Below are 13467 nucleotides of genomic sequence, written 5' to 3' on the forward strand. Positions count from 1 at the left end.
GGCCTGAAACTTTCTGTTCCACTTAACTGAGAGCAATTGCAGCCTGTTCCCACTCTGAGAGCCCAGCTGGAATCCCAATTCCCCCGTGGGAGGTGTCCCCTTCTCACCTCCCACCTTTTCTTTCCCTTTTTTTTTCATGAAGAAAAATATTTTGCTGACTGCAGAATGAGGCAAAGATAAAAAAAACAAAGAAGAGAGATCAGAGAAAATCAGATCTTAAAGCTCTGAATTGCCTCCCATGGGCAGCAGGGGATTGCCCTACAGTGGCCAATGTGAAGACTCAGCTTGCCAGGGTGCTGGGCCAGCTCCTTTCTACTCCATCATCACTGGAAAGTTCCAACCTGGCATTCTGGGGTTCTGTCTTCATCCAAATGGGATCTGTTCACCTTGGAAGGAGAGGGAGAGCTTGAGCTTGCTGCTCAGTGTGCAGGGGAAGTGAATTCTGGCTTTTGGGTTGGCTTTTTGATTTGTGTGGATGTTTGGGTCTAACTTTTCTTGGCAGCTCCAGAAATGAACATTAGAAAAGCTCCCAGGGCCTCACTGAGGGCTTTTTCCTCCCTCCCCACACACACATTCCAGTCACTGTGAGTGCCAGAACAGTCCAGAGCAGCAGACAAAGCAGAATCCTCACCTCTCACTTCTGTTGTGTGCTCCAAGGGCTGGAGCACCTCTGCTATGAGGATAGGCTGAGGGAGCTGTGGTTGTGAAGTCTCCTTCTCTGGAGTCATTCCAACCCCACCTGGCCACTGTGCTCCTGGGTACCCTGCTTTGGCAAGGGGCTTGGACTGGATGAGCTGGAGCAGGGGATTGAGTCCAGCAGCAGTAAGTTTGCAGATGACACCAAGCTAGGAGCAGCTGTGGAGCTGCTGGAGGGTAGCAGAGCCCTGCAGAGGGACCTGGCCTGGATGGGTGGGCAGAGGCCAGGGGGGTGAGACTGAACAAGGCCAAGTGCAGGGTTCTGCACTTTGGCCACAACAAGCCCAAGCAGCACTGCAGGCTGGGGCCAGAGTGGCTGAGAGCAGGCAGGCAGAGAGGGAGCTGGGGGTGGTGGGTGAGAGGAGCTGCAGAGGAGGCAGCAGTGCCCAGGTGGGCAGCACAGCCAATGGTATCCCTTTCTGTCTGGCTGCTCTCAGCCACTCCGACCCCAGCCTGCAGTGCTGCTTGGGGTTGTTGTGGCCAAAGTGCAGCACCCTGCACTTGGAGCACTGGAGATACTGGAAGGCTGCTCTAAAACTTGCCCAGAGCCTCCTCTTCTCCAGGCTGAACAACCCCAGCTCCCTCAGCCTGTTCTCATAGCAGAGGTGTTCCAGTCCCACACTCCACTTCTGGACCCACTCCATCATTTCCATGTCCTTACTGTGTTGAGGGCTCCAGAGCCTCTTAAAAGGGAGGGAGAAATGGAGAGGAGACTTTGAGCTGCTGAGAGCAGAACATTAACTGCTGTGTTTCCAGTAATTAAAAGTGAAGCAGAGAACAGTTTGGTTTAATGTGCTGAGCTCTGGGCATAATGTTCCACTAAGATGTTTTTGAGTTCCCTTGGCCAGAGCTCATCTCTTGGAAGCTTTGCAGGCTGTGACAGTGCAGTGACTGCACTTAGCCTGGTGTGGAAAATGTCTCTGAGCATTTACAGTGACTCAAAGTTCCTTACTTAGGGAGGGGAAGGAATTTGCACCCCCAAAGTGACACAAATGGATTCTGCAGTGGTTTAGTCAAAATGCCAAAGGGGCTTTTAAAGGTTCTGTAGAAACAAAGAATTAGCAAACTAATTAGCACAGGCAGTACCTAGCAGAGCTCTGGCAGGAGAAGGGCTGGTGGAGAATGCAGATGAAAGGCTTAGTGGTGAGTGCTGGGGTGGGGGGAAGTAGCTGGGAAGCAGCTGCAGGAAAGTGAAATGAAAACTCGAAGCTAGGATGCCTCATGGGCAGGATTTGTGTCTACAGGAACAGCCATGGCAGTACACAGTCATGGAATGGTTCAGCTTGGAAGGGACCTTCAAGATCAGCCAATTCCAACCCACCCTGTCATGGGCAGGGACACCTCCCACCAGCCCAGGTTGCTCCAGGACCTGGGGGTAGTGGGAGAGAGGAGCTGCAGAGGAGGCAGCAGTGCCCAGGTGGGCAGCAGAGCCAATGGCAGCCTGGGCTGGCTCAGGAGCAGTGTGGGCAGCAGGACAAGGGAGGTTCTTGTGTCCCTGTGCTCAGCACTGCTCAGGCCACCCCTGGAGTGCTGTGTCCAGTTGTGGGCTCCTGAATTGCAGAGAGATGTTGAGGTGCTGGAAGGTGTTTGGAGAAGGGCAGCAAGGCTGGGGAGGGGCCTGGAGCAGAGCCCTGTGAGGAGAGGCTGAGGGAGCTGGGGGGGTGCAGCCTGCAGCAGAGGAGGCTCAGGGCAGAGCTGATTGCTGCCTGCAGCTGCCTGCAGGGAGGCTGTAGCCAGGTGGGGTTGGGCTCTGCTGCCAGGCACCCAGCAACAGAAGAAGGGGCCCCAGGCTGAAGCTGTGGCAGGGCAGGTCTAGGCTGGATGTGAGGAGGAAGTTCCTGGCAGAGAGAGTGATTGGCACTGGAATGGGCTGCCCAGGGAGGTGGTGGAGTCTCTGTGGCTGGAGGTGTTGCAGCCAAGCCTGGCTGGGGCACTGAGTGCCATGGTCTGGTGACTGGGCAGGGCTGGGTGCTAGGTTGGGCTGTTTGAGCTTGGAGCTCTCTGCCACCCTGCCTGCTTCCCTGATTCTATCCAGCTAAGGAAGCATTTGAGGTTTCTTACAAGGAACCATGGACAAGTCAGAAGTTATTTATTGGCCTTCTTGTGTTGCTGTCCAAACATCTTCTTTGTAACTCTGCCTTGCTGTATTTTGTCTCTGCTCTCTGTTCCTCCTCTACTGACCTGCCATTGCTTGGGGATGATGATGATGATGATCATTATTATTATTATTATTTTCCTTTTTTCTCTTTTTTAGAAACATTTCCATTTTCTGGAGAGGAAGATATGAGTGACCCAGAGGCTTTGAAGTCTTTGCTTTCCCTCCAGTGGAAGAACAAAGCACCTAATTTCCCAGCTGAAAGGAAATTCAATGCAGCTGCTGCCCTGAGTGAGCCATACTGTGCCGTCTGCACCCTCTTCTACCCCTACAACCAGGTAACTCTGGATGCTGCTCAGAGGTGGGCACTGAGTGCTGCCTGCTCCCTAAGTCAGGGTGCAGACCTTTGTTCCTCAGGAGTGACTGAGGGAGATGAAGTTGTGTATTCTGGTGAAGAGGAGGCTGAAGGGAGACCTCATTGCTCTCTACAGCTCCCTGAAAGGAGGTTGGAGTCTGCTGGGGGTTAGTCTCTTCTCTCTAGTCTCAAGTAATAGAAGGAAGTAAGTTGCAGCACAGGAGGTTCCAGCTCAATACAAGGGGAGAACTTCTTGGCTGGAAGGGTCCCAGAGCCCTGGCACAGGCTGCCCAGAGAGGTTGCAGAGTCTCCTTCTGTGGAGCCTTTCAAGGTCTGTCTGGATGTGTTCCTGTGTGCCCTGAGCTGGATTGAGTGGTCCTGCTCTGGCAGGGGGGTTGGACTGGATGATCTCACAGTGTCAGAGTATCACCAAGGTTGGAAGAGACCTCACAGCTCATCAAGTCCAACCCTTTAGCACAGAGCTCAAGGCCAGACCATGGCACCAAGTGCCACGTCCAGTCCTGCCTTGAACAGCTCCAGGGACGGCGACTCCACCACCTCCCCGGGCAGCCCATTCCAGTGTCCAATGACTCTCTCAGGGAAGAACTTTCTCCTCACCTCCAGCCTAAATTTCCCCTGGCACAGCCTGAGGCTGTGTCCTCTTGATCTCCTTGGATCCCTTCCAACCCCTAATGTCCTGTGATCCTGTGAAGGAGAGGACATGGCCTGAAATTGTGCCAGGGGAGGGTTAGGTTGGAGATTAGGGAAAATTTCTTTGCTGCAAGAGTGGTCAGGGATTGGAACAGGCAACCCAGGGAGGTGGTGGAGTCCTCATCCCTGGAGGTGTTCAAGAAACATGGACATGGCACTTGGGGCCATGGTTTAGTGGCCATGGAGGTGTTGGGTTGCTGGTTGGATTGGAGGATCCTTTCCAGCCCAAACGAGAGAAGACTCTGAAATTTTCACAGCACAGAAGTGAGTTTGGGTTTGGGAGCAGCAGCAGGTGGACCCTGTCTTGTTCTCTCTTCTTTCTCTTTTCTTCCTCCCCTCCTTCCCCTCTCCTTCTCCCCTCCTTCATCCTTCCTTCCTCCTCCTTCTCCTGTCCTTCTCCCCTTCTTCATCCTTCATTCCCCCCTCCTCCCGTCTTTCTCCCCTCCTTCTCCCCTCCTTCATCCTTCCTTAATCCTTCCTTCTCCCCTCCTGCTCCCCTCCTTCATCCTTCCTTCATCCTTCCTTCATCCTTCCTTCATCCTTCCTTCATCCTTCCTTCATCCTTCCTTCTCCCCTCCTGCTCCCCTCCTTCCCCTCCTTCCCCTCTTTCTCCCCTCATTCCCCCCTCCTTCCCCCCTCCTTCTCCCCTCTTTCTCCTCTCCTTCATCCTTCCTTCCCCTCTCCTCCTTCCCTCCTTCTCCCCTCCTTCATCCTTCCTTCCCCCTTCCTTCATCCTTCCTTCTCCCCTTCTGCTCCCCTCCTTCCCCTCCTTCTCCCCTCATTCCCCCCCTCCTTCCCCCCTCCTTCCCCCCTCCTTCTTGCCTCCTTCTCTCCTCCTTCATCCCTCCTTCATCCCTCCTTCTCCCCTCTTTCTCCCCTCCTTCATACTTCCTTCCCCACTCCTTCCCCCCTCCATCATCCTTCCTTCCCCCCTCCTTTCCCCTCCTCTGACTCCTGGTTTCCAGGTTTTCACTCACCCCACACAAGCTTTGCCCTGCAGGCCTCCTTTCCTGCAGAGGGACGATGCCCTGCAGGCCTCCTTTCCTGCAGAGGGATGATGCCCTGCTGGGCACCGTTCACCCTCATGTAGGTACCACCCTAGGTTGCTGAATATAAGCAAACAAGCAGCAAATAGAATCTTGCTGAGCAAGCAGATCCATCATCCCAGGGACCCTCCCAGCCTGCTCTGGGGCTGTGCTGTGAGCAGAAGGGCAGAACCCATCAGATGAATTCGTTCCTCACCCAGCCACCTATCGATTCCTTCTTCATGCCAGAGCTGCCTTTGTGTGCCCACCAGGAATTCCTGCCTCAGATGTAGATGAGTGTTGGAAGCTTTTCCTAAGGAAAGCAGAGCTCACTTCCCCCCTTGGATTAAAAAAACCCTCTGGATTAATTACAGAGATCCCTAATCAAATCTCCCTTCTGCTGCCAGGGCAGTGTGTGTGGATGGCTGTAAGGAAAGCTGGGTGCAGCTGGGCTGGCTTCATCCTGAGCTTCTCAGCTCTGCTACCAGAAACCTTGAGATGTCCTTCAGAAGAAATTCTGGCAGAAAGGAGCAGAGAAAGATGCCAGAAGGATGGAAGAGGGGGAGGGAAGGGTTTTTTTTTTCCATATATTCCTTTTTTTTCCCTTGCCTTTTTCCTTAGTGCTTTGATCTGCACTTTAGGAACTTGGATTTTTACAGAGGGAAAGCAGGGAGAGGCTCTCACTCTTCTGAAAATAGGTGACAGATTCCAGCCCAGGCCTAAGGAAGGGTGAGGGGAGCATAAGGCAGAGGTGGGGTGCTGATGGGCTGACAGGATTTGAAGTTCATTAGTTGTGCTGCATACCCATCAGGTGCTGGAGGGCTTCATTTTGGCAAGGGGAGAGCTCTGACCTAAAAGTTCGAGCTGTGAGCAGGGGAGAAGTGATGCCACCTGATGATATTTTCCTCTTTCAGTCCTTACAGCCAGAGAAAGAAGCTGTCCCAGGCTCTGCAGGAGAGACCACCTCCTTCCTCCACCTTTCCAAGTGTGGGCAAAAGACCAAGCCTCTGATCCCAGAGATGTGCTTTACCTCAAGCGGTGAAAACACAGAGCCCCTTCCTTCAAATTCATATATTGGAGAGGATGGAACCAGTCCCTTGATATCCTGTGCCAAATGCTGCCTGCAGGTTCATGCTAGTGAGTGTTTCCCTCTTCCCCAAAGCCTCTGGGCTGCTGAGAGACTCTGTGTGTTGCCTGTGTTTGAATTCCCTCAGGGCTTGCTTGCTGTACCTGTCACCTTCTCCTTTTCTGCCTGTGGATTCCACTCCATCCTGGCAGTCACTCAGCTTTAGAATACACAGAAATGTTCTTTCTGCTGTTGGGTTGGTTGGCTGATTCTCCCCTCTCTCACAGAGAAGGATCTTTCTCTGCTTGTCTTTCAGTTTGGGCTAAGAAAGCAGGAAGCCTAAAGCTGAGGGTGCCCTTTTCTCTTGCCCTCTGCTGGGCAAGGTCGTGGAGTTCTGGTGGGCATCAGAGATGAGGAAGCAGCTCCAGAGATGCATTTGATTAGTGTCTGTCTCACTGCTTGTAACCATGGTACTGATTGCAAACAGCAACATCTGTCTGCCTGGTGCCCTGAGAGCAATGTCTAGAGAAGAGCTGATTAATCCTGCTGCAGTTGTGCCTTCACTGTGCATTGCACAACTTCCAGTTCCCATTTCAGCTGCTACTGGGAGATGTGAGGAATTCCTGTGCAGCTGTTTGATCTTGGCAGATGGGAAACCTTCCTGACTTGCATCAGCTGGAATCACTTCTCTTGTTCCACTTTCAGAGTCCACAGCACAGCAGCTCAGCAGGACTGTGGTGGGGGGAGAACTGGAATGCAACTTTTCTTTCTTGTGCTAGGTCCCTGCTGGCTGTTGGGAGCATGGTGCAGGGTGAGCTCGAGGGGAAAGGCTTCCTTGCTTCTCAAACTGCATCAGAGCAGAGCTGCTGCAGCTTCTCCCTAGGGTCAGGTGGTAAAAGGAGAGGAAATGGCCTGAAATTGTGCCAGGGGAAGTTTGAAGTTGGAGATAAGGAAAAATCTCTTTGCTGCAAGAGTGATCAGAGATTGGCAAAGGCTGCCCAGGCAGGTGGTGGAGTCCCCATCCCTGGAGGTGCTCAAGAAAGATGTGGCCATGGCACTCTGGGGCCATGGTTTGGTGGCCATGGTGGTGTTGGCTTGCTGGTTGGCCTGGATGATCTCTCAGGGCTTTTCCAACCCAAACAATTCCATGTTTCCATGATCCTATCCATCCATTTGTCTTCAGTAGCTCAGTCTACCAGAGTTATTTCAGTGGCCAAACTCCCTTTAGGGACAGAGGGATGTGGGCAAGGTGATGCTGCTCTGTGCTCTCAGCCAGGATGTAGAGAAGTGTAGCTTTCTATTTTGGCTGTGCTCTGCCCTTGAGGACAGGACAGAAGCTAAATCAAGGCTACTGTGGTCTCCAGTGTCTTCTTTCCTTGTTGCTGTTTGCACTTGTAGACTGCTATCCCTTTGACTTTGCTGCAGAGAATCCATTTGCTTTTATTGCAGGACTGCAGTGGTGAGGTGGATTTTGGCTTATCTGGCAGCCTGCTGTAAAACCAATTGGCAGTCTGCTTGCTCTTGAGAAGTGTCCTCACCCTGCTGTGCTGAGTTCTGCCAGTGGCAAGGATGTGGAGAGAAGGAAGCTGTTGGGAAGCTTCTCTGGGCTGTAAGGTGTTGACAAAATCCACAGTGAGCATCTCCTCGTTCCCTTGGGGCCAGCCTTAGGGTGGTGGTCAGTAGGTGCCAAGTTTCTCCTCTCAGCTCCCATAGTCCAGCTCCCTGAAGCCAGAAAGCACAGAGATTACAGCATGCCAGGTTGGAAGGGCCCCCAAGCACCATCTGCTCCAACCTTTCCACATCATGGTCTAGCTGAAAGGAGCTGGCCCAGCAGCCTGGCAAGCTGCAAACTGCTCAGCGTAGAGGACTCCACTGCTGCCCCTGGGACATGATTCCAGTGTCAAACTGTTCCCTTGGTGAGCAGCTTTCTTCTGGAGTCCACTGGGAATCTTGTCCCCATCACCCCATGTCTTTTCCATTAGGACTCCTGGGAAGAAGGGAGTCTCCATCATCATTGCAGCCAGCCTTTGTGTGCTGCTTGGAAGGGCTTGGAGTGAGAGGATGAGGGCAACAGTTTGGAACTGGAGCAAGGCAGACCCAGGTTGGACATCAGGAGGAAGTTCTGCACCATGAGGATGGGGAGACACTGGGACAGGTTATCCAGGGAGGTGGAGGAAGCCCTGGAGACATCCAAGATCAGAAGTGATGTGGCCCTGGGCAGCCTGATGTAGTTGGAGGTGTCCCTGCTGCCTGCAGGGGGTTGGAATCTCTCTCTGCAGATATTCAAAACCCACCTGGATATGTTCCTGTGTGATCTGGTACAGGAGATCTGCAGGGCTGAGCTTTGGAGGTCCCCTGCAGCCCCTGGCAGCCTGATTCTGTGACAAGCTGTCCTTTGAGGGCCTCTTCCAACCCGATGCAATCTGTGCTGCTGTATCAGTTCCTCTTTCAGCTCTTGCCAGGTTTTTTCTGCCTCAGCACTGCTGCCCATTCCCTAGGACTGCCTTGAATCTGCTTTCTTGGGCTGCCAGATGATGAAGAGAGATCTCAGATGGGGAAGCAGCTGCAGATCTATAGTATTGACTTTTGCTTGACAGAATGTTTATCTGCTTAAGTGGGTGATTTTTATCAATCAGGTTATTGTGGCAACCTCACTGCTTTCTGAATAACTCTTTTGCTGTTTAATTCAGGAATTGGAGGCAATCCAGCTGGAATCTGATGTTCACTTCTGCTTTGGGGTAGCTGGAGGCCACAGGATGAGCTTTGTGTTTTATTTCTGCAGGCTGGTCCTTGTCAGCTAGGACTGGCCCTGGGCTTCCCAACATGTCCTTAGAGGCACAAAGGCTCTCTGAAATGGGCAAGAACTGGCTGGAGGGCTGGGCCCAGAGAGTGGTGGTGAATGGTGCCACAGCCAGGTGACAGTTCTCACCAGTGGTGTGCCCCAGGGATCAGTGCTGGGCACAGTCCTGTTCAATGTCTTTACTGATCATCTGGAGCAGGGGATTGAGTCCAGCAGCAGTAAGTCTGCAAATGACACCAAGCTAGGAGCAGCTGTGGAGCTGCTGGAGGGGAGCAGAGCCCTGCAGAGGGACCTGGCCAGGCTGCATGGGTGGGCAGAGGCCAAGGGGATGAGACTGAACAAGGCCAAGTGCAGAGTTCTGCACTTTGGCCACAACAACCCCAAGCAGCACTGCAGGCTGGGGCCAGAGTGGCTGGGAGCAGCCAGGCAGAGAGGGCCCTGGGGGTGGTGGGAGAGAGGAGCTGCAGAGGAGGCAGCAGTGCCCAGGTGGGCAGCAGAGCCAATGGCATCCTGGGCTGGCTCAGGAGCAGTGTGGGCAGCAGGACAAGGGAGGTTCTTGTGCCCCTGTGCTCAGCACTGCTCAGGACACCCCTGGAGTGCTGTGTCCAGTTGTGGGCTCCTGAATTGCAGAGAGCTGTTGAGGTGCTGGAAGGTGTTTGGAGAAGGGCAGCAAGGCTGGGGAGGGGCCTGGAGCACAGCCCTGTGAGGAGAGGCTGAGGGAGCTGGGGGGGTGCAGCCTGCAGCAGAGGAGGCTCAGGGCAGAGCTGATTGCTGCCTGCAGCTGCCTGCAGGGAGGCTGTAGCCAGGTGGGGTTGGGCTCTGCTGCCAGGCAGCTAGGGATAGAAGAAGGGGACCCAGGCTGAAGCTGTGTCAGGGCAGGTTGAGGCTGGATGTGAGGAGGAAGTTCCTGGCAGAGAGAGTGATTGGCACTGGAATGGGCTGCCCAGGGAGGTGGTGGAGTGGCTGTGGCTGGAGGTGTTGAAGCCAAGCCTGGCTGGGGCACTTAGTGCCATGGTCTGGTGCCTGGGCAGGGCTGGGTGCTAGGTTGTGCTGGCTGAGCTTGGAGCTCTCTTCCAACCTGCTTGTTCCTGTGACTAGCAAGGATTCTGACCAGCAATTTGTGGCCTGTGCAGTTTTCTGCCACAAGATCTTTTTACAAGCCTGTGGGAAGCCAATTTTTTTGTGTATCTTCTCCCTGTTGTCCTCCATGGCAAACCTCAATCCCTTGCACAACATTTTAAGGGCTCTTATTGCTCTTATTTCTCTGTGTTTGTGATGACTATAAGACCACTTTGCTATTTTGGTGCTGCAGGGAGTTGTGGAGGAGGATTTGATGCAGTCCTTGACACTGTCTAAAGTCAGATGTTTCTAACACTCCATACAACCAGGAGCTGATATTAGCTTAAAGAGTGTGAGATATGAAATGCAACTCTTTAGGTACCTGCAAACTTAGGGGAGTTGTCCTTCCTCTGGCACAGCTGCTCTGCTCTGAGGACAGACTGAGAGAGTTGGGGCTCTGCAGCCTGGAGAAGAGAAGGCTTTGAGGAGACCTTGGAGTGGCATTCCAGGATTTGAAGGGGCTCCAGGAGGGCTGGGGAAGGACTATTGACAAGGTCTTGGAATGAGAGGAGGAAGAGGAGGAGGAGGAATGGGTTTGGTGTGGCAGAGGGGAGGTTGAAAGTGGATGTTAGGAAGAAGTTGTTTGCAGTGAGGGTGGTGAGAGACTGGCACAGGTTGAGGGTGGTGAGACACTGGCACAGGTTGCCCAGGGAGGTTGTGGAGCACAGAAGCACAGAATGGGATCAAAGATCCCATTCTGTGCTTCTGTGCTCCACAACCTCCCTGAAGGTGTTCAGGACCAGGTTGGGTGAGACCTTGAGCAACCTGTTCTAGTGGGAGGTGTCCCTGCCTATGTCACAGGTGCTTGGAACTGGCTGAGCTTTGAGCTCCCTTCCAACCTCACCCATTCTATGATTCTCAAGATGACTTCACCTGAGGCTTTTGGTCTGAATCTAGACTATTGAGTGTGGTTACTTGAATGCTATGACTGCTTCTGAAGGGGTAAGTCAACCTTTGGTCTGTTAAGTAGACCCTGAAGGATCTCCCTTTGTGTCTTCCAGGCTGTTATGGAATACGTCCAGAGCTGGTGAACGAAAGTTGGTCTTGCTCGCGGTGCTCAGCCAATGCTTGGGCAGCAGTAAGTGTTGACTCTTCTCCTCTGGAGTCTCTTCTGGGTTGCTTCTGGGGGGTGTTGGGATGGGCACTCTGCCTTGGCATCTCAGATGTGGGGTAGTGATTTTTAGAGAGGAGCAGGATTGGACTGGATGATCTCTAGAGGTTCCTTCCAACCTCTAACGTTCCACAGGAAGGCTGCAGAGGGACTGTTCATGAGGGTGTCTAGAGACAGGCCAAGGGGGAATGGCTTGAAGCTGAGGCAGAGCAGGGTTAGAGTGGAGCTGAGGAAGAAGTTATTCAGTGTGAGGGGGGGTGAGATTCTGGAATAGGCTGTGCACCAGGAGAGAGGCAGGATCTGACCTTTCCTGTCTCTCCTACCCGCAAGTGCTGACAGATCTTCCCCAGCAGTCCCACGCCAAGCAATTCCCATTTGGATTCCTTCCCACCAGCAGCAGCTCCCAACACAGCAGCAGCTCCCAACACAGCAGCAGCTCCCAGCACAGCAGTTCAGAGCCTGCAGAGTAAGGTTATAGGTTGGACTTGGTGATCCTGAAGGTCTTTTCCAAGCTGGATGTTTCTGTGGTTCTGAGATCTCAAAGAACTTCCACTTCTAAAGGCAAGGCTGAGTCCAGGCAGCAAATGTGAACAGAGGGAGGTTAGAATGGGTCTTAGGAAGGAGTTTTTCAGTAGCAGGGTGGTGAGACTCTGGCACAGGCTGCTCAAGCAGGCTGTGGATGCCTCCTCCCTGGGGGTGTTCAAGGCCAGGCTGGATGAGGCCATGAGCAGCCAAGACCAGTTGAGAGGTGTCCCTGCCCTTGGGGGGGAGGTTGGAGGAGATGATCTCTGAGATCCCTTCCAACTGAAGCCATTCTAGGAGTAGCAGAATGATTAACAGAGGGGGAAAGAAGAGGATCAAAGTGCAGGTGACAATCCAAGAAGCCTCTGCAGCACTTCTGGATGAGAGGTGCTGGAATCCAGCACCCAGCTCCACAGAGCATCCTCCCACCCAGCTCCCTCCTCCATAAACCAAAGCTGAGTGGTAGATTGCTGACTTCCCAAGACAGAGAGATTCAGTTTCTGTCAGGAAATCTGCATCTTGGTGTCTTCATTTCAAGCCCACAGTGTTATGTCCTCTGTGTCTCAGCTGTGAGACTCTGGAGTAGGCTGCCCAGGGAGGTTGTGGCTGCCTCCTCCCTGCGGTGAGTGTTCAAGGCCAGGCTGGATGAGGCCATGAAACCAGTTGAGAGGTGTCCCTGCCCTTGGTGGGGAGGTTGCAGTAGGTGATCTGTGAGTTCCCTTCCAACTGAAGCCATTCTTTGTGCCTGTGAAGACAGCCCAGCAGAGCTGTCTGGCCCCGTTCTGAAGGTGTTCTCTTCCTACAGGAGTGCTGCCTGTGCAATCTCAGGGGAGGAGCTCTTCAGATGACCACAGATGGGAGGTAAGTGATGGCCTTTGGCATTTTCCTTCCTTTCATGTACCACCTAATCTTCTACTGGTGTGGATTTGGTTTTGATGTTTGGTGTATCAGCTGATTTGGGCATTACTGAGGGTGTGGCAGGATGAGCTTGGGTAACTGAGACGCTGGAACAGGTTGCCCAGGAAGATGGTAGAAGCCCCATCCTTGGAGGTGTTTAAGGTCCAGGCTGGATGGGGCTCTGAGCAACCTGATCTAGTGTGAGGTGTCCCTGCCCATGGAATGGAGGCTGGAGCTGGATGATCCTTGAGGTCCCTTCCAGCCCTGATGATTCTATGGCTCTATGGTTCTATGTTTCTATGTCTCTGTGGCTCTATGTTTCTGTGCCTCTGTGGTTCTATGTTTCTGTGGCTGCGTGTTTCTATGTCTCTGTGGTTCCATGTTTCTATGTCTCTGTGGCTCTATGTTTCTATGTCTCTATGGCTCTGTGGTTCTATGTTTCTATGTCTGTGGCTCTATGTTTCTATGTCTCTATGGTTCTATGTTTCTATGGCTCTGTGATTCTATGTCTCTGTGGCTCTATGTTTCTATGTCTCTATGGCTCTATGGTTCTATGTTTCTATGTCTGTGGCTCTATGGTTCTATGTCTCTATGGTTCTATGTCTCTATGGCTCTGTGGTTCTATGTCTCTGTGGCTCTATGTTTCTATGTCTCTATGGCTCTGTGGTTCTATGTTTCTATGTGGCTCTATGGTTCTATGTCTCTATGGTTCTATGTTTCTGTGGCTCTGTGGTTCTGTGTTTCTATGGTTCTCTGATTTTATGCTTCTGTGGCTCTGTGTTTCTATGGCTCTATGATTTTATGGCTCTATGGTTCTGTGATTCTATGGTTCTATGATCCTATGAACTATGTTTTTTTACACTCTACACCAGCTAAGATGGCTCTGAACACTTGTTGAATTTGGCTCTTTCTCAAAGCAGAGTCTTTGCAGAGGATGCTTAGCAGCAGGCAAGATCAGCTGCCAGAAGAAGGTTGATCTCTGTTGTTCCAGAGGCATTTACTTTGTGCAACCCTGATTAACAACCAGGCTGACAACCACCATAAATCCACTTTGGTACTGAGGGAGTCAG

General features: G+C 52.6%; 1 protein-coding gene across 1 annotated transcript in view; it reads left to right on the top strand.

Annotated features, from left to right (window-relative positions):
- KDM4B (lysine demethylase 4B) overlaps positions 1–13467 on the top strand; it is a 126297-nt gene that overhangs the window by 95324 nt on the left and 17506 nt on the right. The window contains exons 14-17 of the mRNA XM_064174895.1: positions 2951–3129; positions 5797–6019; positions 10869–10945; positions 12306–12361. Coding sequence (XP_064030965.1) covers positions 2951–3129; positions 5797–6019; positions 10869–10945; positions 12306–12361 — 535 coding nt within the window. The remainder of the gene's footprint in view (positions 1–2950; positions 3130–5796; positions 6020–10868; positions 10946–12305; positions 12362–13467) is intronic.

The sequence above is a fragment of the Pogoniulus pusillus genome, chromosome 41 (assembly GCF_015220805.1).
Source record: "Pogoniulus pusillus isolate bPogPus1 chromosome 41, bPogPus1.pri, whole genome shotgun sequence".
Lineage (NCBI taxonomy): Eukaryota > Metazoa > Chordata > Aves > Piciformes > Lybiidae > Pogoniulus > Pogoniulus pusillus.